The following is a 27,279-nucleotide window of genomic DNA, read 5'->3' on the forward strand; positions in this document are numbered from 1 at the left end:
CGTTGCCATGTGCAGGCTTTCTCTAGTCGCGGTGAGCAGGGGCTACTCTTCGTTGCGGTGCACGGACTTCTCATTGCAGTGGCTTCTGTTGTTGCAGAGCACGGGCTCTAGGTGCACGGACTTCAGTAGTTGGGGCTCACGGGCTGCAGAGCACAGGCTCAGTAGTTGTGGCACACAGGCTTAGCTGCACCGTGGCATGTGGGATATTCCCAGACCAGGGCTCGAACCCATGTCCCCTGCATTGGCAGGCAGATTCTTAGCCACTGCGCCACCAGGGAAACCCCCAGTTCTTGATTTTATCCTTCTTTCTTCCCATTGGCCCCCTTTGTGGCCCAGGTCCTCATAAGATTATGGTCATATATTGTGATAGCCTCTTAGTTGACTTGCATTTTCAATACCTTTTTCTTCTAAGCTATTCTTAGAAGATAGCTTCTAAGTTTTTAGGATAGCTTATATCTATCCTTGAAAGCTACTTAGATTTTTCTCAAACAGCACACTGATAATAGCTCTCTATCTTAAAAACCTATGGTGGTTCCCCCTTTCTAATTGTATTGAATCTAAACTCCTTTTCCTGGTTTCGAGCCTCTCCATCATGAGTTCATCATCCAGTTATATTCCCCACTATTTCTAGTATAGATATCTTCCTCTACTTATATCTATCTAATTAGATGATGGTTGCTGTTTTTATTAATGAAAAACATATATGGTGATCCCTTTACCAGGAATGCTGTCCTCTCCACCAGTCTCTCCTCCATGAGTCCCCCTCTTACTGCTCCAGTCCTACCACCTCTCCCACCACTACGGACCCTCACACCTGGGGGCACTCTAGTGAAATGAAAGGACATCTTGAGCAGCAAAGCATGTAGTAGATGAAGAACTTCCCAGAAGCAGCGGTAAAAACAGAGTTCCTGAAACTTGCTTGTCCATATATTTATGGCCTACATAAATCAGAGATTAAGAGTATTATATTTTAGACACTGTTGTTTCCTATGCGTTCAATTTTTTTTTGTTTCTGTAATTAAATTGGTCTTAAATAGGGGCTTTATTATCCCCCACAGTATTCATTTAGTAAATTACTCACTCAACAAGTAGATATTAAGATACTGTTTACTGCTGTATCCCTAGCACATAGATCGAGAGACAAAAATCCCCATACTCCTGAAGGTTTATATTCTAACACAGTTAACACACTAGTCAGTTGATGCATTATACAGATTACCTGCCCCCATTTAATTAACAATAATCAGGAATATCAATCAACTTCTAATATATGTTGCATTCTTTAAGAATTAGCAGATTTATAGACTAACACTGTACATGAAATCTGAAAATAACATTGTATGTGAACTTATATCCTTTTTTATTGTTTAGTATTTTCTTCATGTGGCTTTAAAATTATCTTCTTGACAGTATGGGTAAAGATATAATGATGAGAGAAATGTATCTCTTTTTCAGGTATGTGTTTTCCATAGTTTACATTTGAAAAGGCAATAATGCTAATTTAGTTTGTGAAAATAAATAAAAAGCTGAAACCTTAAAATGCTTTGCCCATGAAAAATTTCAGTACATCTTCCAGAGTTGTTTTCGTCTCTGCCTACAGGGGTAAAGTCCGAATGGAATTAGAGAGGGAAATTCTACACTGGAACCTGCTGTGGCCATTTTTTTCTGTTGTTGCTGCTTCTCTAGTGGAGTTACTGCAGCTTAGGGACCTGTTTCTTGGAAATGGACATGTTTTACAAAATTATTTTTTAAATAAACGCCAGATCTTCAAGACGTGCTTTTTCTTTCTTCCGTCATGCTTCATAACATATTGTATTGTACTAACCCCTCATAATGGGAGGAGAGACTGCCTAGCAAGCAACCCACTGCCTACTAACATCAAGAGGGGCTAAATAAAACTTCATTTCCCTTGAAAGGACAACTTCTGCCGTATGGATATAATATTTATGTATTACGCTGTACAGTAGTTGATCTGGAATGCCGGTTTTATTTAATTTTATATTTTTCTGTGGCATTACAAAATGTATACAAGTTTTGCCTTTATTTTCATCAGGGTCTTGTTAGGTGGTTGGCAAGTGAGTTGAATTGTATGTTGCATTTTTTTTCCCATGCTGTTTTAACTTGTAAATATATATGTGTTGATGATAGGATGATTACCTGGATTACTCTTAGGTGTTTGATCTGACATACTACTAGTGAAAACCATGCTGCTTATTCTTTAGTACAGTGGTTCTCAAACTTTAGTGTGCATCAGAATCCAGTGGAGGGCTTGTAAAACATAGCCAGTCCTCACTCAGTTTCCAGTTCAGTAGGTGTGGGATGGAGCCGAAGAATTTAATTTCTACCAAATTCCTAGGTGATGCTGACTGATGCTATTGGTTCAAGGGCCACACCTTGAGAACCACTGCTTTAATATTTTGAATAAGAGATATGTGAGGTGTTGTAAAATATTCATCAAAACTCCATCTCATTTCATATCTTAGGCATTTTATCTCATAAAGTTCTCTGGTTTTATAAATATACATTGATTTACTGGCAAGTTTTATTTAGCTTTTATTTATTTATTGTTCTTTATAAGAAAAAACTACTGGGAGTTTAAATTAAAGTTTAAATCATTGCTGGGTTTTTAGTTATTTTCTTTCTTTCTTCCTTTCTTTCTTTTCTTTCTTTCTTTCTTTCTTTCTTTGTTTTTTTCCTTTGAAGCTGTGTTGAAATCCTTGTGTCCTGTAGACCCAGTGGAACCCATAAGTAATTCAGAACCATCAGTGGATTCAGATATGGGGAAAGTTTGTAAAAATGATACTGAAGAGGAAAATAATAAACCCTCTACAACCGACAATGAAATAAGTAATAGGACTGAGTATTTATGTGAATACCCTCTAGATGGTAAAAATAAAGACAATTCTGCAAATGAAGTCTTCCTCCAAGGAGCTGAAGAAAGAATGTATTACCAATGTGAGAGCGAAGATGAGTCCCAGCAGGCTGATGCAGGTGGCCTGGCCCCTGCCCACCCAACCCACGGGGCCTCATTGCAGCCCTCCATCAAGCAGAGGCTGGCACAGCTACAGCTGTCACCGGATTTTACCTTCACTGCTGGCCTCGCTGCAGAAGTGGCTGCTAGATCTCTCTCCTTTACTACCATGCAGGAACAGACTTTTGGTGATGAGGAAGAAGAACAAATAATGCAAGAAAATGAAAATGAGGTAGAAGAAAAGTAAGAACCAAGATTTCCATTAAGGATTTTAAATTGTTCTTTTTTGTGAAAGTGTTTTAACTTCAAGACTAGATATTCCACTGGAAAGGGAAAATGAGTGTAAGTTTACTATATTTAAAGCTAAGATGTGAATTTACAGGAAGGACCCTGGTTTGAACAGCTAATCTGAAAATAGTAGTTTACCTGTAAATGGCAGATCTTTTAGGAAAATAAGAGAAAGGTAAGGGCTCTTTTGAATAAACTGCTATTTTATTTTCAGCACAACTGATTGATCTTGGAAATTCTTTAAGTATCTTTAATAACAAATGAATTTATCATTTCTTGCCAGAATTTACTACCATAAAATGACTGGGGTAATTCTGTTGCAAGAATATTAACATTTAGTATGGCTCCTTTTTACTGTATTCTTGCAGTTAATGACTGCAGCTATCATGTCAGTAACAAGTTGTTTGTATTTTATTTTTGTTTATACCAGTCTTAAAACAAAGATACACGTTCTGAATAAAAAAAAAATTGAATTCATGCAATTGATGTGTACTGGGGTTTGGAACTAAAATGTAGTTTCAGAATTACTTGGCTTATAACGTGTCTTATGTTTCCTTGTTCGTATGTGTATTCAGTGGTTAATTTTAAGATTTCTAAATGATCTTTTAAAAAAACACATTGTTCCTTTTTAAGAATTACCCTTTCAGTTTTGTGTGTTTATCTTTTTCTGTTCTTGTTGCAAAGAAAAGAGATGATATCAAAGTGGGATCCCTATAGTCTGAGGCCTCATCCTCAACTTTGCAAAAAACGTTCCTTTTATCAGTTTGCCTAGAGATAATGGGTGCCATTAACACAAGCAGGTCACCATGCTGCTGATTTCTAGCCTGAAGCTGTACACCTCTCCACCTTAATAAGATTCTGGAAACATCCTGTCGGCTTCCTGGAAAGCATCCTTGTCTCCTTAATACTTTATTTACAAACTACCTCTTAAAAGGGGTTGCTTTCCAAATCGTCCAATCTCATCTGTTTTGTGTTGTGATTACAGTTTCAAAGAGTGATATTTCCATGAGTATATTGTTTTTTAATACCTATAGCTCCTATGCAGTGACATAGTTTATAGACGTTATTTGAGGAAAATGTAGGAAAAACTCAATTCATGCTGCTGTCCTAGAAAGGAAGTTGTGAATCTAGTATGCATTTGGAGTTAAAAAACACTTTTGAATTCCTGTAACTTAGCACTTCAAGTGAGTAAATTTTCATATACCAAAGGGGATTTTTTTTCAATAATCTAAGGAAATTTATTTTTTATCCCAAGGAAAAACTTGGTTATGTTTTATATGAATAGTAGTGATCCTTTGTACTATAAGTGATTCTGCCTGTTGCGAAATATTCTAGGACTTAACCCATAATTAAGCTCTTAGGAGCAATATCTTAGGGTGGGCCTAGTTTACCACTTAGATAGTTAGCTAAATTTCAAGAAAAAATCTTGTGTTGTAACTGACTATTATATTCTTACATAACAATGCTTAAAGTTTATTTTCATTTTAAATTGCTTAGTTTGCCAGACTCCTTTTTTCCTTGAATTTAGAAGAATTATGGAAAAACTTGGTAATCTTTCTCTTAATCTGTAACCTTATATAAGAAGAATTAGAGTTTAATAATTTTTAATTCTTTTATTATATATGATTTTTATTATACCAGCTTGGGGAAAATATCTTCATAGTATTATATCAGTTTTATTTAATGCTTTCTAAGGTGATACTTTTTAATATTGAAAGACTAATTTTAATCAGAAATTCCTAACCTTCCAGTCTGATGTTTTATTCACTGGTTGTTACTTAGTTCCATGAAAATTCTACTTACTGAAACCATGAAATAAGGATCTTGGAATTTTAATTGAATGTTCTTTTTATGTAGTTTTCAAAATTTGTCATCTTTTAGAATATTTCCGAGATAAAATATTATCTTCCCTGTGAAAATTCCTAATTTTCTCTTACAATAGTCTAAAAGTCGTTGTTTTTCTGTTTTTTTCATGGGGCCACCTGCATTAGAATAAATTGTAGGTCTTATTTTTTTAATACAGATATGGGGCCATACTCCCAATTATTCTTAGTTGGTCATTTTGAAATGAGACCTAGCTGATGTTTATACTCGGTAAAATCTAAGAACTTCTGTCTAGGACTTTTATTCTTCTTGCCGTGAATACCTTAGGAAATAAATAAGTCCATGTAATATAACTAGATATTCTTGTTACTTTTCAAATAATATTTCACTTTTTCTTATCAGGCTTGTGACTGGTTTTAATAGCTGCCACCCTATGTCCAAAAGAAGCCCTCTGGGGAAAATATTTTGTGGGGAAAATTTGTAATTGTGCTTTCCAAATTTAACAGTGGTATTTTGACAGAATAATTCTTGTAAGGAGTAATATCCTAACAGCTTTTAATATGAACGTTTCCATTGTTTATTTTAAAACTAGTACTTAAGGTAAGAATATATGAAAAGAGGCATTTAGATACTTAAGGTAAGAATATATGAAAAGAGGCATTTAGATCACTCCTGAAGACAAGATTTTTGCCCTTTGCTTACTGTTAGGAAAGTCATGGCAGTAAATGATCTGGTGACAGTTATCATATCTTAAATCCCACCCCCCCGCCTTTTTTTCCCCCAGCTTTCAGTAAAAGTCTACATATCTGGCCTATCTAGGGCGAGATTCTTGCTGGTCTTTGATTTGCAGTCTGCTGCTTATTTTCACAAGTTGTCTGTTTTTATCTGACTTCATAAGTTAAGACCTCATTAAAATTAATTGTACTTAACAACTTGTGAATATATTTCATTAGGAACTGATGCATTGACTCAAGTTTGATTTCTGAAGTTGAAGACAAGCAAGTCAGGAGAAACACATTTAAGGCAAATTACTAAGGAAATTTAAGAATATGGGTTTAAGGGTTTAATACAGAAGGATAGATCTAGGTCTAAGTTCCAGAACCATCATTTAAAAGCTTTGAGTGCAGCTGATGTAATAATATCATGGGGAGTTTTTCCAGCAAAACCCAAATTCTCTGAATTGCTAAATGATGTTTGCAACTTCTGACTTCTCAGCAATAGTTAAAAAGGAAACAAAACTTTTGAGGCTGGAAAACAAGATCTGGTTATATTAGTAACTACTTAGTAAATATGTTAGTAAAATAGGTTAAAAAATTTTAAACTCAATTTTCTTGAAAAATAAATAGTAATATTCTGATTCACATAATAAAAACAGTAAAGCTTTTAATGTTAAAGTATAGAAAGAATCAAATTCTGATACGTTTCACAAAATTATAAGTCAACGGAGTGTTCATCAAAAGTAAACCCTAGAGGTCATTTCACTCTGGTGACTGACTTTTACTTACACATCATCAGTAATATAAAATATTTTGATAAATTATTAGAAATCATGTGGGAAGAAAAGTTCAATGGGTTTGGTTTAATCATAGTATATTGTTTCTGTATCCAAACAAAACAAGAACTAAATACCATAATGCTGTGGTTTAACTCATTATTTGAACTAAAGTGGATATGCCGTGAATGATAACCAGAGAAAACACAGAGGTTGATTTATTCTTCCAATTCTAGTTATAAGACATATCTATGCAAATCACACAAAATTACAAAATGAAGCTACAAATATTTTAGAAGAGAAAATATGGGGGGAAAATATCCTAAGTACAGTAACAATTCATTTTTGTCATCATTGACAGGTGACTAACTTGCATAAGTTAATTTTTCAGTTAACTGAAGCAAATCAGTTTAATCGTTAATTTTTTTTAAGCAGTTTTATAAGAAATATTCTAAAATATACTTTATACTTGTCCGTGTTTTCTTTGTCATCTTTAAGAACATTACTTCCTATCATGGGATGATAAACAGAAATTCACTTAGGGGCTACTGAGATATATAATGCCCCTTTACTACATGACCTTGTATTGCTATGCTTTTTGAGTTATGTCTGTTTTTCACGGTTTCTCTATCTTCCCTTTAATCAACTGTCACTTTTTGCTGCTGTTTTGTGTGCCTGCCTTCCGCACTAGGCCCTAATTTGCTGCTTCTAATCTGCTGTGGACTGAGAAACCAGATTGCCAAGCTTGCTAGAATTGTGTCTAAAATAAGAGTAAGTAGACTGAACAAAGCTTAAGGGGCTTTTCTGTCAGTAAAGTGCATGGACTTTGTGGTATCTGTTTGTCTGCTTAGCATACTTTTGTTTGCCTCTTAGTTCTTTACTAAGAATTTGCTAAAAATACCTGTTTGAATATGTGATTGCCATACATTTAAAGTATTAATTCAGTTTTTATATGGTGATGTTTCTAGGACTTTACATTAATGAATTCAGCTATAAAAGAAAATTTGACTATCATCTTTATATAAATCATTGTGTATATTTTAGGGAAACGTTAAATATTCTGTTCTTGTTAAATGTTCTAGTATAGTATGCAGAGTTAAAACTTAGAGCACTATAAATGGACTTCAACTGTGTTCACCAAGATTTATGTTCTAGAACTAATTGGTTTGAGACTAAACATGCCTGGCTAATTTAGTAAGAACTGCCTAACTGAATATTTGGGGAATGAGTCATTCTAGATATCCCAGTTTTCTATGGAGCTTAAACCTCTTTAAGCATTTAAACATTTTGAAATAATTTCTGAAGGATCTTGGTTCCCTGAACAGGGATCAAACCCGTACCCCCTGCAGTGGAAGTGCAGAGTCTTAACCACTGGACCGCCAGGGAAGGCCCTGATGGAAGTGTTTTTAAAACTTACTATGTATTGCTGTCTTCTCAAACAATATATGAAATAAATTAGATGTCAAAATGATTGTTACTAACAATAGTTTTACTGTAATAGACTAATTAGGCACTGAGAGCTATATGCCCCTTTACTAAATAACTCCATTCTGCTGTACCTTTTCTGTTTTCTTTGTTTTCTAATAGTTCTGATTCCTCTAATTCATATTAGTGCTCACTGCAGTGTGCCTGTAGCAATAGACTTTCTCCACCTTCATAATGCTTCTTCTAGTCTGCTTCAGTTTTGGAAACCAGGTGACTAATACAGCTAGCAGAATGTATAAATACAAAGTAAGAGTAAACTGACTCAGTGAAGACCTGAAAAACTGGATTATACTTAAGTGTGTGGATTTTGTGACATCTATTACTACCTATTTCATTGCTATCTTTAAAATAAGTGTACTAGATTAGATTCCTGTTCTCAAAATAGGAGAGCTGTTAGTGTACAAAAGGAACCATTTTGTTTCCATACTTTACCTTCTATGTATTTCACTCTAATTTTTCGGCTCCAATTAAAACCAGTCCACTCAAGTTAGCATTTTCTATAGTACTTTCTATTTGAGTTGGATGCCACATGCTGCTAAGAATTTCTTTGGCTGGGTTGTTTTTGTTATGTTGGTTTTGTTTTTAGAGACCTGTATCTTCATTTCCAAAACATGAAGTAGGTTGAGCCCTGGAAAATAAGGAAACTTTTCATTATTGATACCATAGAGAACTGAGAAGTAATAAGGTTTTTAGACTGTAGACAGTTATACACAAAGAATTTATTCTTTGATTATGCAGGTTCTTAAGACAATATCTTTATTTTCATTCAATTAAATGTGTATTAAAAGCTGGCCAAATGTTACTGTGTTAGATCTAATGATATTGACAGATACTTGAATGACTAAATTCCCACTGTCATTCTATATTTTGCATGTTTAAATGATAATTTAATGTGTTAATTAATCAAGCATGATGATTTTTCTCGTGAAAAATAAACATTAAATTTGCATGTTATAATGATTGCAAGCAAAATACAAATGTCTAGAAAGGGATATTTGTCTGGGATTAGCATTGAACAACGTGGTTTTACCAACAGGCTGATTGTGTTTTAGTAACCATATGTTGATTCATCCTTCCATCTAATTACAGGGTAGTTAGAGAATCAATCTACTTATTTTATGGCCATGCCTCAAAGTCAGCTTTCAGTTATTCATGCTACTAGAAGGGAATTATGATATAGTATTCATCAAAAAATAGATGATCCAAACCAGTTTCTTGAGTTGAGGCTGCTATTACAAAATAGCTATGAGGCCAAACTTGGCTTGGTGGTACAGGAGAAAAATTCTCTTTGAGTATAGTTGTGAGAGGAAAATGATTCTACTTAGTGTAATTGCTATAAACCAAAAAGAAGGATGAATTGATTCCAGAATTCACACATATAAAAGTTTAGCGTGAATAAGGAGTTGATTTTATGGATATCCTAAAATGTGTGATAAATTAAAATACATATGATAGTGTTTTAAATGCTGTAAATTTTAATATATTTTAACCTGTTAGCAATTAAATTAGTTTGCCTCATCCCTATTTACTGAATTTCATTTGGCATATATCAAACATGTTACTGCAGTAGGACAGTATTTAAGTTGTGTATGCTTCGGAATACACTATTTTAAAAAGTGAGTATATTCTCTGAGATATTGTACAAATATATTTTTCCTCTCATATTTTAAGAGTTTCTCAAGCTAAGGGATAATTTTACTATTTTGGACTTAACATTTTTCACTTTGTAGCATTTCTTAAAGGTTGGCTACCTACAGATTATTTTATCATTGAACATATTTTTAAAAACTAAAACATGTCTTTTACAAGTTTATTCTTTCATAATATTTCCTGAGAAGTTACATATACTTTTTCCCCTCCCAAGTCAATCTGCATTAGCTCCATTTTTAAATCAAAGTATTTTCTGCACTTTTATTTCACCAACCTGTACCTTCTATTCATACCATGACTTAAGTAATGCTCACTCAGGCACAGTACTAGCATCTGGCAATGTACAGAAAGCTCCAGATATGTTATTCCCATCCCTTAAAGACTGGCTTATGGTTCTGGTACAGCCCTGGAGGTCCATATGAGTGAAAAGCCCAGAAGTCTGCCTGAGCTGAAAGCACTCCCAAGGAGTTTGGTTTTGTTTGGGTTTGTTCTAGGTATGGTCCCAGGGATCCCAGATCAAACCAGGCCCCTGGGCCTATCCTAGAACCAACCTAAACTCGCGCATCATTCCTGGAACGTCAAGAGTATGAAGACGGAAGATAACCTGAGGCTGACGAGACATCCTGCGTTCACTTTTTTTTGTATGTGTGCCTACACGTTAGCAAGAATTGGTTGGTTAATCCTTCTAAAATAAAGGGATGACAATGGACAAGATAAAGTCTTACCAGACTTTGACATTATAGTAATTTATCACAATGGGAATGTGGTATGTAATATGGTTATTATTAATTGCCAGTGAGAAGAATTGTTCTTAATTATCAGGTCTCTATTTTTAGGTTAAACGACTTAGCCACCAAAACAAATTCTCCCCCAAATTAATGGTTTTTGTTTTGCTCAAAGGCTTTCTACTCAACAATATTATTATCAGTCTCATTTAACTAATTTTTCATCGTTTCTAAAAGGTATTAGTGTTTGCTTTCTGGCTGCACTGATAAGTGATTTAAACTCTTGTTTCTGGAATCTAATGCCTTTTTCTTTTAATCTGTTACTGAATCTACCACATTGCCTTCAGCTTGCTTTTTTTTTTTTTTTTTTTTTTTTTTGTGGTACGCGGGCCTCTCACTGTTGTGGCCTCTCCCGTTGCGGAGCACAGGCTCCGGACGTGCAGGCTCAGCGGCCATGGCTCACGGGCCCAGCCACTCCGCGGCATGTGGGATCTTCCCAGACCGGGGTACGAACCTGTGTCCCCTGCATCGGCAGGTGGACTCTCAACCACTGTGCCACCAGGGAAGCCCCAGCTTGCTTTTTGAGGTTCAGATCTGGGAAGAACCTTAGCATTATTTGTAGACACACTGTCCCTTGTTAGACTCGTTGTAGGCTACATTTTAGAATCTGCTGTGGTTGATGAAAATCTAGGATGATAGAGTGGAAATGGTTGATACTTCACATTTTACAAAAGTATTTTGTAAGGTTTTTAGCAGGTTTCCTTTTTTTCATTCCCTGCTGCTCTGGATTTTAAAAATATTCTGACCTAGTTGATTAATCAAATAGTCTAACATCGTAACTGTGTCATCGCTGTAGTCACATAACATGTTTAATTTGGAGGACAAGATTTCTGAGAAGGCATTGAAAAGACCCCCCAAATCCAAAGGTTATTTATTATACACAATGAAAATGTATACTTTTGGTAATACTGGCATTTCAGTAGGTTTAGACCATGTTAGAAATAATTGCAGACTAATCAGGGACTCTACACATGACAGGAGCTGAAACTGTGCTGTTCCTTCCAAGCCTTGTCACACCAGAAAAATTGGGTCAATGAGGAATCCTTTAAAATAGGACTGTGGGCCTGTTGAAGCTCATTCTGAAGAACTCAACCCTGGGATTAGTTCTCTACTACATGTATTATGTAGATGCTTCATCCCACAGATTCTATTATTTTTGCCTTTTAAATCTTATTATGTTTAAGCTTCTCAGTGTTTTTCTTTTTGCACAATGTTTTCCTGTTTGCATAAATCGAAACACTGTACATGTTACTATATATATATATACATATATTTTAGTAAAACAGTAGACTTTGGATCTAATGATTTTGGATTTTGATTCTTTTTAAAGCTAAATGATTTAAATGCTTTTTATTATCTTGTAAATTCACTCTTAATTTATGCCTCAAGTCTTCTCATTTATTTTTTCTCTAATGAACTATATAGAATTAAATAAGTGAGCCTTATATTCAGCTTCTGCCAGAATTTATGACATTTTGTATTTACCCAAACATGAGAAAGTTCTGTCATCGGCATTCTTGTATGAGTGCACTAATCTGTGAGCATAGTTAACTGTATTTCTTGACAGAGGCCACCTTAGGTTTATGTAGAATAAGTATTCTCAGTTAGGGGAGGGCCTTTGTACTCGCTTTTAACATTGTTACATATGAACACTGAAAACAGGAATTTGTGTACTGTCCAACAGAGTTTAGGAATATTTAGATAGTAAGTTTCTAAAGTCTGCCTTCACTTTAGATACTTTTGGAGTGTTAAGCTGTATTTTTTAAATATAATTTAAAAATATTCTTTCAGATATGTTTTAATTTTTACCTTTTGACTACTTATGTAGTAAAACTGTACATTTCCAACCTTAATTGAAGACTTGAGAGTATAACTTTTTTTAACACAGTAATTTCTTTAATAACTTTATGTATTTAATTATATTGAATTTTTGTCAACTGTTTTAAAAGATTTTACCAAAACCCAACAGTAGGTTTGTACATATCTGTATTATTGTTGTTCCTTCTAAGCTTAAGAAGTCTCCAATAAAATCTGTACTTCTTTATATTTTGTACTTTTTTTACTCTGGTGTTTGCAGCATGAATTAGCCAAAAGATAAAATTTCTTTTTCTCTTCCTTCTTCTGTCTCTATTTTTCTATTGTATTTTTTGAGAATTTATTAATATACCCACAAAAGACAGCAGTTGTCTAGGAAGGCCTTGGATTCATTAGTCTTAAGTTTTGTTTGGTCATTCAGGTGCCTCACATTGTATTAAATATTTTATCAGAGTGAAAACAGCAGATTAAGTCTAAAAGCTCCATGTTAACCATTCTCAGTGACTGTCAGCCACTGGATACATTCTAATCCTGTTGTATTTGTTGACTTATATGGCCTCCCTGACAGAAAGGACATACTGAACTAAGAAGGGAGTTAACGTCCAATGGATCATACTTGTCCTATGTAATGAATGAATGATTGTTTTTAACTTTCCTAAGCTTAGCTATAGTCTTGGGAACATTTGTGGTAATTCCACAGTAGCTCTGCAGACTGAATGCTGGTTAAAGAGAAAGTGGCCTTCTTCAAACTGAACTTTTAAATTAAAAAGCTACCTCTTTGCAGAAAAGATTTGAGGCAAGGAATAAATATTCATAAAGGCAGTTCTTGAAATTTGGCCCTTGTCTGGAATTTGTGAGATAAGGTAGATAGTATATGGTTACTCTACCGGATTCTGAAGTCACTGGGTAGGAAATATCCCATATTATAATCCCTCGTTGTCTTCACAATTTGCTTTTGAAGGTCCTTAGCAGATGTGCTATAACCATGGAAAATAAAGTTGGCAAATAGTAATTTTCCCCGAATGTGCATCTGTAAAAATTAACAAAACACTTTCAGAATCTGACCATATGAAAAGTAGTCCTATTTGTTTGAAGTAAGATCTTAAGCGTGTCCCTACGAGAAAATGTTTATTTTTATATGCGAAGTAATATTAGGTAATAAACATGATCCTGGAACTTGAATATGTTGTTTGAAGATAAAGAAACAGGCTCAGTAATTTTGTCACTGATAGTCATACACATGGAGTGGCAGTCCCAGTATCCCAACCAATTCTAAAAAGACACCACATCTGTTCATCATTATGATAAGCTACTTGTGGATACTTTTCATTTTACAGTTAACCTGTAAGATAAAGTACAGAGCCCTGAATTTGGAAGTCAGTAGAGTTGGCTTATGGGCAAAACTACTTCTCTAAGTCTCAGGCAAATCACTTAACTGTAATGAGCCACAGTTTCCTGAGTAAGAAAAAAACCTAACAGTTGTGATTTATGAATTGGACTAGACCTCTAAAATCCTCTTCTAGTAGTAAATTCTCAAGATTGTCTGTTTCTTAATAAATGTAAAGCCAAATCTGACATTTTGTTCCAGGGTACAAGAGAGCTTATATTTATGCGCAGGTGAGCATCTTGAAATTAATCAACTTTTAGAGATTAGAAAGGTTAAGAAGAAGTGGCAGGGGAGGGAGATAGTAAATAGTTTTAAAACAATGTAGCTGGTCCAGCACAGAACAGAATCTGCTAAGGACTAAGTATACCTTATTTTTTAAAGCAATCCAATACAAGTATTTAACAGGGGAGTCTAAGAATTCAAAAGGAACAGTTGTTCTCTCTGATAACATATTCTTTCTTTCCCCTTAGATAACATAATCTTTAAATCATGAAGGGATGTCCTATTGCAAGGTTTTCTCTGGGAAGAGAATTTTCTTGTTTTTCTTCATTTCAGCAACAAAAGAATCTCTCGTTTCATATCTAGGACTATCTATAGCCAATGCTGGCCGAAATGGAGTTTGGTGTGGTTCCGTGATCTAAAACACTTTATTCTTTAGCACCCATGAAGCTATTAGCCATGAAGCTACTTACCTCGCCTGATAGCCAAATTACTATGTACAGTATATTATATATGTGAATATTTTGTAAGACCTGAAGAATTTAACAGTGATAATCTCTTGAACAGTAACATAAGGGTGACTTTTAGCCAGCTTTTTCACCAGGATAAATGTGAAACACTTGTATAATACGGGAAAAAAGTGTAATTTAAGAAACTGATAAGTTGCAAATGTACAGGTTGTTGTTGTTATTTTGGGTTTATATTCATTCATATAAGCCATCACCTCTTAGGTGAAAGCTGGAGGCTAGAGAAAAGGAGACAAGACTGCAATCTTCTGTTCTTGCAGAAATAAGTTGGTCAAAATACAGAAAAATGTTAGGCTAGAAAAAAAACCCTTAAGTTTGTATATGTCCTGAAGCCAGGATATGACCTGACACAGTACCAAAATTCAAAATGTTTTCTTACTGAAATCATGTTGAAATTGAGTTTCAGTTACCTTCAAAACCTGGAATAAATAATCCAGAGGTTCTCAGCATTTTGTCAACTAAAGACCCCGATGCTATTTTCCCCATGGGCCCTATGCTTTGAATAATTTTCATCTATCACATAATATATATTAATTAAAACCCTGTAAGTTGCACACCCTCCCAATCTCTCTCTTTTTTTTTTTCTTTTTCTTTTTTAAACTAGCCAAAGCTATAATGGCCTTTTAGTTTGAGTGTGTGCTGCATGCCAGGCACTGGTCTTAGTGCTGAAGACAGCGGTGAACAAAACAAAGCTTCTGCCCTCATTGAACACTAGAGAGGAGAGTCAGACAACTTAATATATTGGGTGGGTCAGCTGTACAGAAAATGAAGCCAAGTAAGGGATATGGAGGATGCAGAGTGCTTTTTATATAGGGCAGTCAGGTATGAGGGAGTGAGGGAACCAGCCCCACAAGTAGAAGAGTATTACAAAAGCAGTAAGTGAGAGGGCCTTGAGGCAGGAACAGAAGCAAAGAGACAAGTGTGGCTGAAGCCCCGTGAGAAAGGGGCTGGCCAGTCAAGGAGGGCCTATGGAATGAATAAGGCTTTTACTTTGAGTTAGGAAGCAACTGGAGGTTTTTAAGCAGTGGAGTGACATAACTTAAGATTTTTAGAGTTACTAAGTTTAAAAAGCATTCTTCTATGTGGACGTCTGACAGGGATGGGGAGAAGGGAGACCTGTTGGCTATTGCAGTGATCTGTGTGAGGGATGACGGGTGGTGGTGGTGAAGGTAGTGATGGGTGATCAAATTCTGGATATATGTTGAAGGTAGAGCCAACAGGACTTGCTGATATAATGAATGTGCAGTATAAGAAAGGGGAGGTCTAGAGGATTCTAAGGTGTTTGGCCTGAGCAACTGGAAGAACAGAGTTGTCATTTATTGAGATGGGGCAGCCAAGTGAGGTTTGGGTAGAAATTGAGCTGGTTTTGGATAGGCTAAATATGAAATACTTATTAATCTTTAGGTGGAAATGCTGAACAGGCAATTAGATATATGAGTCTAAGTTTAGGAGCAGACCAGGAGATGTCAGCATTTAGGGTGGTGGTTAAAGTGTGAACATAGGTCAGAGGATGGAGTCAGAGCACTGAGATCCTTGGGGCATCTGAAGTTGGAAATCGAGACACAAAGGAAACTGCAGGACTTCCCTGGTGATGCAGTGGTTAAGAATCCGCCTGCCAATTCAGGGGACAGGGGTTTGAGCCCTGGTCCGGGAGGGTCCCACATGCCGCAGAGCAACTAAGCCCGTGCCCCACAGCTACTGAGCCTGCGCTCTAGAGCCGGTGAACCACAACTACCGATCCCACAGGCCTAGAGCCCATGCTCCGCAACAAAAGAAGCTACTGCAAGGAGAAGCCCGTGCACCGCAGCAAAGAGTAGCCCCCGCACAGCAACGAAGACCAACGCAGCCCCCCCCCAAAAAAAAGAATGTATATATACACATAAAATAATCAGAATGTAAAGAGCTAAATATTTAAAAAAAGAAAAAAGGAAACTGCAAAGAAGACTTAAAGCAGTCAGGGACATAGGAGTGGTGTCCTGAGGCTGAATGAAGAAAGTATTTTATAACAGAGGCAGTGGTTAACATGTCAAATGCTGCTAAAAGATCAAGAAAGATAAGGCCATTTGTATATCTTCTTTGGAGAAATGTCTGCTCAAGTCCTTTGCCCATTTTTTTTTTTAATTAATTTATTATTTATTTTTGGCTGTGTTGGGTCTTTGTTGCTGTGCGCGGGCTTTCTTTTGTTGTGGCGAGCAGGGGCTACTGTTTGTTGTGGTGCGCGGTCTTCTCATTGCAGTGGCTTCTCTTGTTGTGGAGCACGGGCTCTAGGCAAGTGGGCTCAGTAGTTGTGGCTCCAGGGCTCTAGAGCAGAGGCTCAGTAGCTGTGGCACACGGGTTTAGTTGCTCCGCAGCATGTGGGATCTTCCCGGACCAGGGCTCAAACCCGTGTCCCCTGCATTGGCAGGTGGATTCTTAAGCTCTGCGCCACCAGGGAAGTCCCTGCCCATTTTTCAATTGGGCTATTTGTTTATTTTCTTGTTGAGTTTTAGGAGTTCTTTATATAGTCTGGGTATTAATCCTTTATCAGATATATACTTTGCAAATAGTTTTCCCCTTCCGTGAGTAGTGTTTTCACTCTCTTGATAGTGTCCTTTGACACACAGACATCTTTAATTTTGATGTAGGAAAAATCCTATTTTTTCTTTTGTTGTTAAGTTTCCTTCTCTTTTCAAGAAAGTCAATAATAACACCTGGTTCATAGGATTATTATGAGGATTAAATAAATTAATACATGTGAATACATGTAAAGAGATTGGGACAATACTTGCCACGTAAGAAGCACTCAATAAATATTAGCTAGTATTCAGGCTAAGCTTAGTACAAAATACCTGGGTCAGAGGGATAGAAATAGATCATGTGACATGGAAGCCACAGGCGTAGATAGTCTCAAGAAGAGCATGATCAACAGTGCAAAATGATGCAGAGATGTCAAATAAGATCACACAAACTTCGACTTGATACCAACAAGGTAAGACAGTGGAGTGACAGATGCCAAATTATACTGGATGGAAAAAAACTGTTAGGCCCTTTTTGGGTCCAGGGCCAGGTTTCCTGCTGTTTCAGCACTTATGGTGTTCCAAAACGAGATTGAACCTATGGGGGTTTGCTGAGGTACAAATCTGACTCGATTTGGAGTCAGAACAACTAGGTTCAAGTCCCTGGTCTCCTACCATGTGATGCCTGTGCTCACTTCCGGAGTTCCAGTTCCCTCACTCGTGGAGGACAATCATTCCTACTTTACAAGGTCAACGACAAGTTTAAGTGAAGAGTAAGCATGATGGTAAGTCATTAATTATCATTGCCATAATAAATCGTTCTACTCTAACTCCTTGTTCTAAGGTTCTAGCGTTCAGTAGTTCTGCCTGCATGCCAGGTCTTGTGAAGTGCGGTATTCTTATTTCACAGATAATTGGCTTACAGGTTTGTAATGGTAATAAGATTAATACATGTGAAATGCTTATGACAATTGGGCTGCTGTTGCATTCTTTTTTCCTTTTGATGTGGACCATTTTTAAAGTCTTTATTGAACTTGTTACAATATTGCTTCTGTTTTATGTTTTGGTTTTTTGGCCTAGAGGCATGTGGGATTTTAGCTCCCTGACCAGGGATCAAACCTGCACCCCCTGCATTGGAAGGTGAAGTCTTAACCACGGGACCGCCAGGGAAGTCCCACTGCTGTTGTATTCTATCGGAAAGTTTTTTCCTGATTTTTAGTGGTGAGTGTCTTGAGGTCTGCTTCCTGAGCCCACTGCATTCCTCATGCTTGTGATGTTCACCAACTTAACTCATCCTCAGCTGTTGCTGTAAAAAGCAAGTGCTTAAAATATTACCATTGACTAGATCAATGGACCTTTTTGTTCACTTTGTTTGGGTTGTAGACATGAGAATTCATTTAACTGAGCTGTGAGTGCATTGCAGAAGTTTGTTTGGGGATTTCATCTGCAGTTCAGTAAACAGAACATGGGGTTCCCACTGAGTTCCTACAGCTACCAAAGCAAAGATGTTTTCAGCGAAGTTAACTGTCCAGGCCTGATCAATCTCACCCTTATGAGCTGCATTTCAGGGCAGGATGTTAAGTCACATTTATTTAGTCTGGTTTGTACCTTGTTGTGTGGCTTCTCTTATTCTTTTTTTAAAGTTTATATTTCTTTTTGATTTATTACATATCCCAGGATACCTTAGGAATGAATACATTTTCAAAACATAATAAGAATAAATTCTATAAAGAATACTTGAGGGCTTCCCTGGTGGCGCAGTGGCTGAGAATCTGCCTGCCAATGCAGGGGACACGGGTTCAAGCCCTGGTCTGGGAAGATCCCACATGCCGCGGAGCAACTGGGCCCGTGAGCCACAACTACTGAGCCTGCACGTCTGGAGCCTGTGCTCCGCAACAAGAGAGGCCGCGATAGTGAGAGGCCCACGCACCGTGATGAAGAGCGGCCCCCGCTTGCCGCAACTAGAGAAAGCCCTAGCACAGAAACGAAGACCCAACACAGCCAAAAATAAATAAATATTTTTTTAAAAAAAATACTTGAATAACTTTTCAAGGAAATCCAAATGAACTATGACTGTACAATATTTTGTTTGTTAATGATGGATGGTAACAAATAGAATTTTTAATTCAATACACATTTATTGACTGGTCCTCTTTGTACCAGATACAATAATCACACTGAGATAAATATTCCCATTTTATAAATGAGGAAAGTGGCTCTCAAATAAGTTAAATATCTAGCCCAAGAGCCCAAGACTCTTAGCAAGAAAAAATAATAGACTAGCTTCTCCAAAAAGGCTCTTTGATGTCAAATTAGATGTTTGTTCTATGTATTTTGTCAGTTTTCTCTTGTTTTTCTGCATGGGTCACCACATACAAGGACATACACGTACACACACACACACACACACACACACACAGAAATCCTAATTACCCTTTCAAGCAGCATAATCCCCTCATTCTGCATTTAGTTTAATCACAGGATTCCTAAAAGAAGTCAATTAAATAGGCAATTAATTTCTCTGTGCATTGTTCACTCACATATTAAAGCTGTTAATCTAATTTCTTTAGACAGTCTCTCTGACACCACTGTCCTCAATGTTTAAATTCCTCATTACTCGTGAAGTTGATGTGAGAATCTTTTTGCAAGAGCACTTTGTAAACTGAAAAGATATTCTTATTACCTAGTTGTGGGATCTAGTCTGTTCAGTTTTATTTGGTTGACTATGGTGAGAGGTTAAATGTTTAAGCTACACCAGTTATACCTTTGTTCCAGGAACTTAACTGAGTGGAATTGAAAGACTTTTCCAAACAACTCAAGCCAGGCAAACAGTCCCTGATTTGCTCTCTCAAACTAAATATATTAGCCTTGTGGTGACCAAATATTGAATTGAAAGCAAAAAGTTTTTAACGGCCCTCTAAAGCACTTACCACTTAACTTTAATGAAATATCCCAAGATGCTTCCAGACAGCAACCCTTTCAGTTAAGTGGAGACTGGAAAAAGGATATGTGTTAGGAGCATAAGTAGAGAACTCCAAAGTACTCTCTCCTGGGAATTCTAAAAAGTCTCATTTACAGAAGAATAATGAGGAGACAATTTCCCACCCTACATACCCATGCATTATATCCCAACGCTGCTAACAGACACTTCCTGTTGCCCATTTTGAACTATTAGTCAAGATGCCTGGGTTCAAACCTTAGCTCCACCCCTTAGCTGTGTGATCTCCTTGAAGGCTCAGTTTCTTCATATGTAAAATGGAAACAGCAATAGCTCATAGGATTGTTGCCAGAATTCACGGAATTAGTTATGTGAAACGGTATGATTCTCAGCAGATATTCTTTTCCTTTGGGTCTCAAATATTCATCGTTTTGTTGGGAAATTCCTGCCTTGTAGAAAAGTCTGGGGCCTTGCCAAAGGCTGAGACAAAGACTTGGTTGATAAGTGAAAGAGACAAAGCAAAGTAAAAATGGGTTTGGCATTCCTGTTGGAAGGATTGTTGAGTATTCATTCACCCAGTCAAAAAATATTTATTGCAGTCTTCTATTTTTCTAGGCATTCTCCTAGGCACTGGAATGCAGGAATGAATAAAAAGGACAAAGTCCCTGCCCTCAGTGGGGAGACCAGATAATAAACCAGTAGATGCATAAGATATCAAGTAGTGATGAGTACTATGAACCACACAGGGTAAGGAATGGAGAGTGGAAAATAGAGCAGAAAGGGAAGGCCACTGAGAGGGTGGCATTTGTCTAGAAATGTGATTATGTGAGAGAATAAACCATGCAACTATATGGAGAACAACCAGCAAAGAGAGCACAACGTGTAACGGCGCTGAAGGGGAATGACAAGGATGCTAGAGCGGCAGGAGCTGAGTGGGCGAGCACAAGAGAGGCAACAGGGGCCAGGTTACATGACGCCTTGTGGTCCATAGAAAGGATCTGGGGTTTCATTTCAAATGTGTTGAGTACCCATTAGAGGGTTCCGAGCAAAAGAGTGCTGTAATCTGATTTAGGTTTTATAAAGATTAATTACTCTGGTCACTATGTAGAGGACGGACAGTAGGCAGGACAAGAGCAGAAGCAGACAAATCAAACAGGATGATGCCGAGGTGGTGAGATGGAACAAATACTTGGATTCTGCATTTGTTAGGAAGGAAGAAGCTACAGGATTGGCAGATGGATTGCAAGTAGGGTATGAAAAGAGAGAAGTAAAGATTTATTTCAGTATTTTTGCTCTGAATAAAGTGGGTTAGGACCACTTCCTGAAATGAAGAAGATAGGGGAGGAGCAGATTTGGGGGGGAAATAGAGTTCTATTTGGGAAAATTGAGTCAAGATGCCTAGTTATCAAACATCTGAGGGAAATATGAATAGTGAGTTGGAATTAAGAGGAACCTGGACTTCAAGGAAAACATTGCACGTGGGGATATTAATGACAGGGCCTTTAAAGCCACAGGCCAAGGTGAGAGTACCAAGAGCAAGTGTCGATGGAAGAGAAAACAGACCTGAGGTGAGCTACTCTTCCTAGAGGCCAAGTGACACAGCCGACTCTTAACCCTGGTTGTATGTAAAAGTCACTCCATGGTCTATTAAAAAATAGAAACTCAGGTAATTCCCCGGCGGTTCAGTGGTTAGGACTTGGCACTTTCACTGCCGAGGGCTCAGGTTGCGGAACTAAGATCCCACAAGCCACATGGTGTGGCCAAAAGAAAAAGAAAATACTCAGAATAAAACAAACTAGTGAGTATAACAAAAAAGGAACAGACTCACAGATATAGAGAACAAACTAGTGGTTACCAGTGGGGAGAGGGAATGGGGGGGGGAGCAAAGATTAAGAGATACAAACTACTATTATAAAATAAATAAACTACAAGGATATATTGTGCAACACAGGGGATATAGCCAATATTTTATAGTAACTATAAATGGAATATAACCTTTAAAAATTGTGAATCACTATGTTGTACACCTGAAACATATAATATTGTACATCAACTATACCTCAATAATAATAATAATATAAAGATACTCAGGGTCCACACGATCTACTGGATGAGAATCTCTAGGGGTTGAGACTTGTGTTTCCTAAAGAGCTCCATGGGTGGACAGCCAGGTTTGAGGACTATTGACCCAGGAAAAGATAAGGCAAAGAGAGTGGGAAAGGCTGTGGTTCAGGTAATACTAAAAAAAAAAAATAGACCAAGGGCTCAACACAGAACCCATTAAACCCTTCACTTCTACACACACACACAAACACACACACACACACACACACACACACCATCCCCACCACCACTTCCTCTATCACCATTACTAATCACTCTTAAAGACTGAGCTCCACACTCACATGTGTAACTCCTACACCTCAAAATAATAATAACATACACAATACTTTTTGGTTTACCAAGTTTTTGTATACATTTTCTTATTTGAACACACATTCTCACATCAACCCTGTGAGCAACAGGTAAAGATTGCATTTACTTCTATTAAATCTAGCCATTAAATCCAGGTCCCATTGGTATGCTAACTCAGTTAATCCTCACGACATCCCAATAGTTGAGGTGGTGATTTTCTCCCCAGTTTACAGATGAAGAAACTGAGGCAAGCCACAAAAAGAAGTGTTAGATCTGGGATTCAAACTCAAGTTTTTGACCCCAAAGCTTATGCTCTCATTTCATCAAATATAAAAATGTAATCACTATTCTGCTTCATTAAAAAAAAAAAGGCTACTAAACTAGGTTAGCTCTTAAAGCCCAGAACCATTACAGTCTTCCAGGAAATGATAAAAAAAATAGCAGTGTGTTGGGAATTTCTGATTTTAAAATAACTATTGTGACATCAATCTCAACCAGATTTTCACACTTCCTTGGTAGATACTGGTTTTGCTCACAGAATTTTTTATAAGAAAAGTATTTTCTTAGGGATGCAGGTAGAAGATATGAAAGCTCCTCAAATAGTCCTCGAAAATTAGAACCTAGAAATGGGACAGTGGAGTAATTGATTGCCTCCACATCCAAGTCAGGCTGGTAGGATTTGGTGAAGAAAGTTATAAATTTTATCCACATTAAGAGAGAAGTTTCATTTCCCTTCTATCTGTGATTATCCATCCCCTTCTGACATCACGACTTTCCCCTAAGGTTCAGTATTACAAAATCTGTTTCTTACTAGTAAGTTTGGTCACTAGTATTGATAATCATGCCCTCCTGACTTGAAATATAGTCCTAGGAGAATTTCTGAATGCAGCTTTATAGAATGAGCCTCCTAATCAGGAAGAATCTTTATTCTAATTCCTTAGAGTCAAACCAGATATGCCCAAACCAACTGCTTCGAGGTATTTTGTTGGTTTTCACTGTACCAGATTCACATACTTAGAGTGAACACTAAAGATTTCAGAGCCATGTCTTAAGGAGGTTCTAGACTTGAAAAGAAAACAATAAAAAATTTAGTGCTGGGCTTCCCTGGTGGCGCAGTGGTTGAGAGTCCGCCTGCCGATGCAGGGGACACGGGTTCGTGCCCTGGTCCGGAAAGATCCCACATGCCGCGGAGCGGCTGGGCCCGTGAGCCATGGCCGCTGAGCCTGCGTGTCCGGAACCTGTGCTCTGCAACGGGAGAGGCCACAACAGTGAGAGGCCCACGTACCGCCAAAAAAAAAAAAAAAAAATTTAGTGCTACTATATAGCACAAGGAACTATATTCAAGAATATATAACTGAATCACTTTGCTGTACACCAGAAAGTAACACAACATTGTAAATCAACTGTACTTCAATTTTAAAAAAACAGTATGGTACTGGCACAAAGATGTAACAGAATAGCGAGCCTAGAAATAAACCCACACTTCTATGGGAAATTAATCTACGACAAAAGAGGCAAGAATATACAATGGGGAAAAGACAGCCTCTTCAGTAAATGATGTTCAGAAAACTGGACAGCTACATGCAAAAGAATCAAACTGGACTACTCTCTCATACCATGCACAAAAATAAATTCAAAATGGATTAAAGACCTGAAATCAGAAAACTAGAAGAAAACATAAGTGGTAAGCTCTTTGACATCGGTCTTAGTATTTTTTGGATATATCTCCTCAAGCAAGGGAAACAAAAGCAAAAATAAATAAGTGGGACTACATCAAACTAAAAAGCTTTTGTACAGCAAGGGAAATTATCAACAAAATGAAAAGGCCACCTACTGAATGGGAGAAGATATTTGTAAACAATATATATATAATAAGGGGTTAATATCTAAAATATACAAAGAACTCATACAAGTCAACATAAAAAAAAAAAACCAACCCAATTTTAAAATGGGCAGAGTATCTGAAGAGACATTTTTCCAAAGAAAGCCTGCAGATGGCCAACAGACACATGAAAAGATGCTCAACATCACTATTCATCAAGGAAATGCAAATCAAAACCACAGTGAGACATCACCTCACACCTATCAGAGTGGCCATCATCAAAAAAGCAACAAATAACCAGTGTTAGCCAGGATGTGGAGACAAGGGAACCCTAGTGCACTGATGATGGGAATGTAAATTAGTGCAGCCACCATGGAAAAGAGCATGGAGATTCTTCAAAAAATTAAAAATAGAATTACCATATGATCCAGCAATTCCACTCCTAGCTGTTTATCCACAGAAAATGAAAACACTAATTCAAAAAGATACATGCACCCCTATGTTCATTGCAGCATTATTTACAAAAGCCAAGATATGGAAGAAACCTAAATGCCCATCAAGAGATGAATGGATAAGAAGATGTGGTATATATACACAACGGAATATTACTCAGCCATAAAAAAATAAAATCTTGCCATTTGTGACAACATGGATGGACCTAGAGAGTATTATGCTGAGTGAAATAAGTCAGAGAAGGACAAATAATGTATGATTTCACTTATATGTGGCATCTAAAAAAACAAAACAAATGAACAAACATAACAAAATAGAATTACAGACACAGAGAACCAACAGGTGGTTGTCAGAAGGGAGGGGTGGGGGAGAAGGATTGAAATAGGTGAGGGAGATTAAGAGGCACAAACTTCCAGTTGCAAAATAAATGAGTCATGGGGATGAAATGTACAATGTGGGAAATATAGTCAATATGTAATATCTTTGAATGGTTACATATTGCAACTAGACTTATCTTGGGGATCATTTTGAAATGTATGGAAATATTGAATACATTGTATGGCAGGAACTAATATAGTGTTGTAGGTCAATTATACTTCAAAAACAAACAAACAAACTCATAGAAAAAGAGATCAGATTTGTGGTTACCAGACATGGGGGTGGGGGAGGCAGTGAGGGGAGGAGGAATTGGATGAAGACAGTCAAAAAGTACAAACTTCCAGTTATAAGTACTAGGGATGTAATATACATGATAAATGTAACTGACACTGCTGTATGTTGTATATGAAAATTAAGAGTAAATCCTGTGTTCTCATCACACGGAAAAATTTTTTTTCTATTTCTTTAACTTTGTATCTATATGAGATGATGGATGTTCACTAAACTTATTGTGATAATCATTTCATGATGTATCTAAGTCAATTCATTATGCTGCACACCTTAAACAGTGCTGTATGTCAGTTATATCAATAAAACTGGAAGGAAAAAATTCCATTATTTATAACTGCCTAATTATTAGTTGGTTTTCTTCAGACTGTCTAATTCTTTTCTTAAACTCTATGCAATAATTTTTTTCCTTAAAGGAGAAGTAGAAGCCCATAACAATAGCTGTAAGTAGTTATGCCTCAGTGGCCCAACTTTTACTGGTAAGGTGTGAAGACTGAAGCTGTTGTTTAGCTTTCAAGTATATTGTTTGCCCCACTTCTCCCTTCCTTGATTCTCCTAGCCAGTCTCTGTGTTATCAGGCAGGGAAAAGTGGTGAAAAGGTAATTTACTTAGAAGCACAAAGAGCAGTTTCATTCTCAACGCTTTACCCAGTAAGAGTCCTGATGGAAGGGTCACCCAGCCTTCCCAGTTAGATGCATTATAGAAAGGAAGCAAATTTTCAAAATCATTGAACTCCCAACAACTATGCTTTTCCACTATGGAATTTAGATATGTACATATTAAGACCTTTTCAAAACTAGAGCTCATGGCTACATATATGATTTTCAATAACACTTTGCATGTTATTGGACATGTGATATAAGTTAGGCCAATCAGACTTCATCTCTCATGGGCTGCATACAGAGTGACAACATACTGAGATGGATGGCACTGAAAGCTGATGCCATCCGGTAGCAGTGCACTGGAAAGAAGGTCCAGAGTATCTGCTGCAGAGATTCTTGGGGCTCCCCTGGCTCCCCTCTCTCCTTGGGTCTTCTTAATGAGCTGGGGTCTTATTAAGGACCTGATGAAGTCTGACTTTGACTCTGTGAATTGCCCTAATCCTTCAAAACCACTCCTGCATTTAAGTTAGTTGGTTTCTTTTGCTTGGAACCAAAGATCCTTAATTGATTAAGAAACCAAATACAGGCCTTAATGCCTATTAAATAAAGTACAAAACTAGAAGGAAGAATATCAGTTTCTTTCAAGGTCACTACCTCTTTATTGCTATTCAGTATAATTGTGATTAGAAAGTACATTTAGCAATTCAGAAAGTTAGAATGCCTTTGAGCTTTGGTGCAAAATAATTTATTCAGGAACATGTGCTGGCTGAACCAAACAGGTTTCTAGTTGGTGTGCTATTTGTATAGCTCTGCATGCAAATCAATTTTCATCTTCTTTAGCAAAAATAATTTTCATGACTCTTAACCTTGATCTCTGACTATATCCTATCCTTCTTGGCATTTTTTTGAAGGTGGCACTGGGGAAGGGATCCTTTTTCTTTTAAGAACTTATGAGGGCTTATGATTTTTCACTCTAATGACATGAGTGTAAAAAGGAAGGAGGGAAGGAACTAATTCTTGCAGGAAACACTAAAACAAAACACAGGACTTTTTAAGCAGCAACCTGGGGTCACCCTTTTCTGCTGCCATTCTTTCTCGCTATCCCTCTTTTTCCTTATCTTACTTTATTTTTTTATTTTTTGCGGTACGCGGACCTCTCACTGTTGTGGCCTCTCCCGCCGCGGAGCACAGGCTCCGACGCACAGGCTCAGCGGCCAGGGCTCATGGGCCCAGCCGCTTCGCGGCATGTGGGGTCTTCCTGGACCGGGGCACGAACCCATGTCCCCTGCATCGGCAGGCGGACTCTCAACCACTGCGCCACCAGGGAAGCCCGTCTTACTTTATTTTTACGAGAGCATTGATCACTCCCCAACATAATGTTTGTTATTGTCTCTTGCTCTACTAGAATGTATGCTCCAGAAGAACAGGGAATTTTTGTCTTTTTT

The 27,279-nt window shown here is 37.2% G+C and overlaps 1 protein-coding gene and 1 long non-coding RNA gene across 10 annotated transcripts in view; one reads left to right on the top strand and one right to left on the bottom strand.

Annotated features, from left to right (window-relative positions):
* The window catches only part of VEZT (vezatin, adherens junctions transmembrane protein), a 96,161-nt gene extending 68,936 nt beyond the window's left edge, over positions 1-27,225 (top strand). For 3 of the 9 annotated variants that reach the window (XM_022562378.2, XM_022562379.3, XM_089921140.1), the window contains exon 12: positions 2,704-27,223. In XM_022562378.2, the coding sequence (XP_022418086.1) occupies positions 2,704-3,218 (515 nt within the window). In that variant the 3' untranslated portion in view covers positions 3,219-27,223. Of the gene's footprint in view, positions 1-722 lie in introns of all 9 variants that reach the window. The other 6 variants (XM_089921141.1, XM_089921144.1, XM_089921142.1 and 3 more) reach the window with 4 other exon arrangements.
* Positions 6,459-27,279, bottom strand: part of LOC149748058 (uncharacterized) — a 43,982-nt gene continuing 23,161 nt past the window's right edge. The window contains exons 3-4 of the long non-coding RNA XR_016395028.1: positions 13,198-13,340; positions 6,459-8,688 (exon numbers count right to left, since the gene is read on the bottom strand). This is a non-coding gene — a long non-coding RNA (uncharacterized LOC149748058). The remainder of the gene's footprint in view (positions 8,689-13,197; positions 13,341-27,279) is intronic.

Source organism: Delphinapterus leucas, chromosome 11, assembly GCF_059928025.1.
Source record: "Delphinapterus leucas isolate spDelLeu-1000000601 "Yukka" chromosome 11, BTC_Dleu_Yukka2, whole genome shotgun sequence".
NCBI classification, from domain to species: domain Eukaryota; kingdom Metazoa; phylum Chordata; class Mammalia; order Artiodactyla; family Monodontidae; genus Delphinapterus; species Delphinapterus leucas.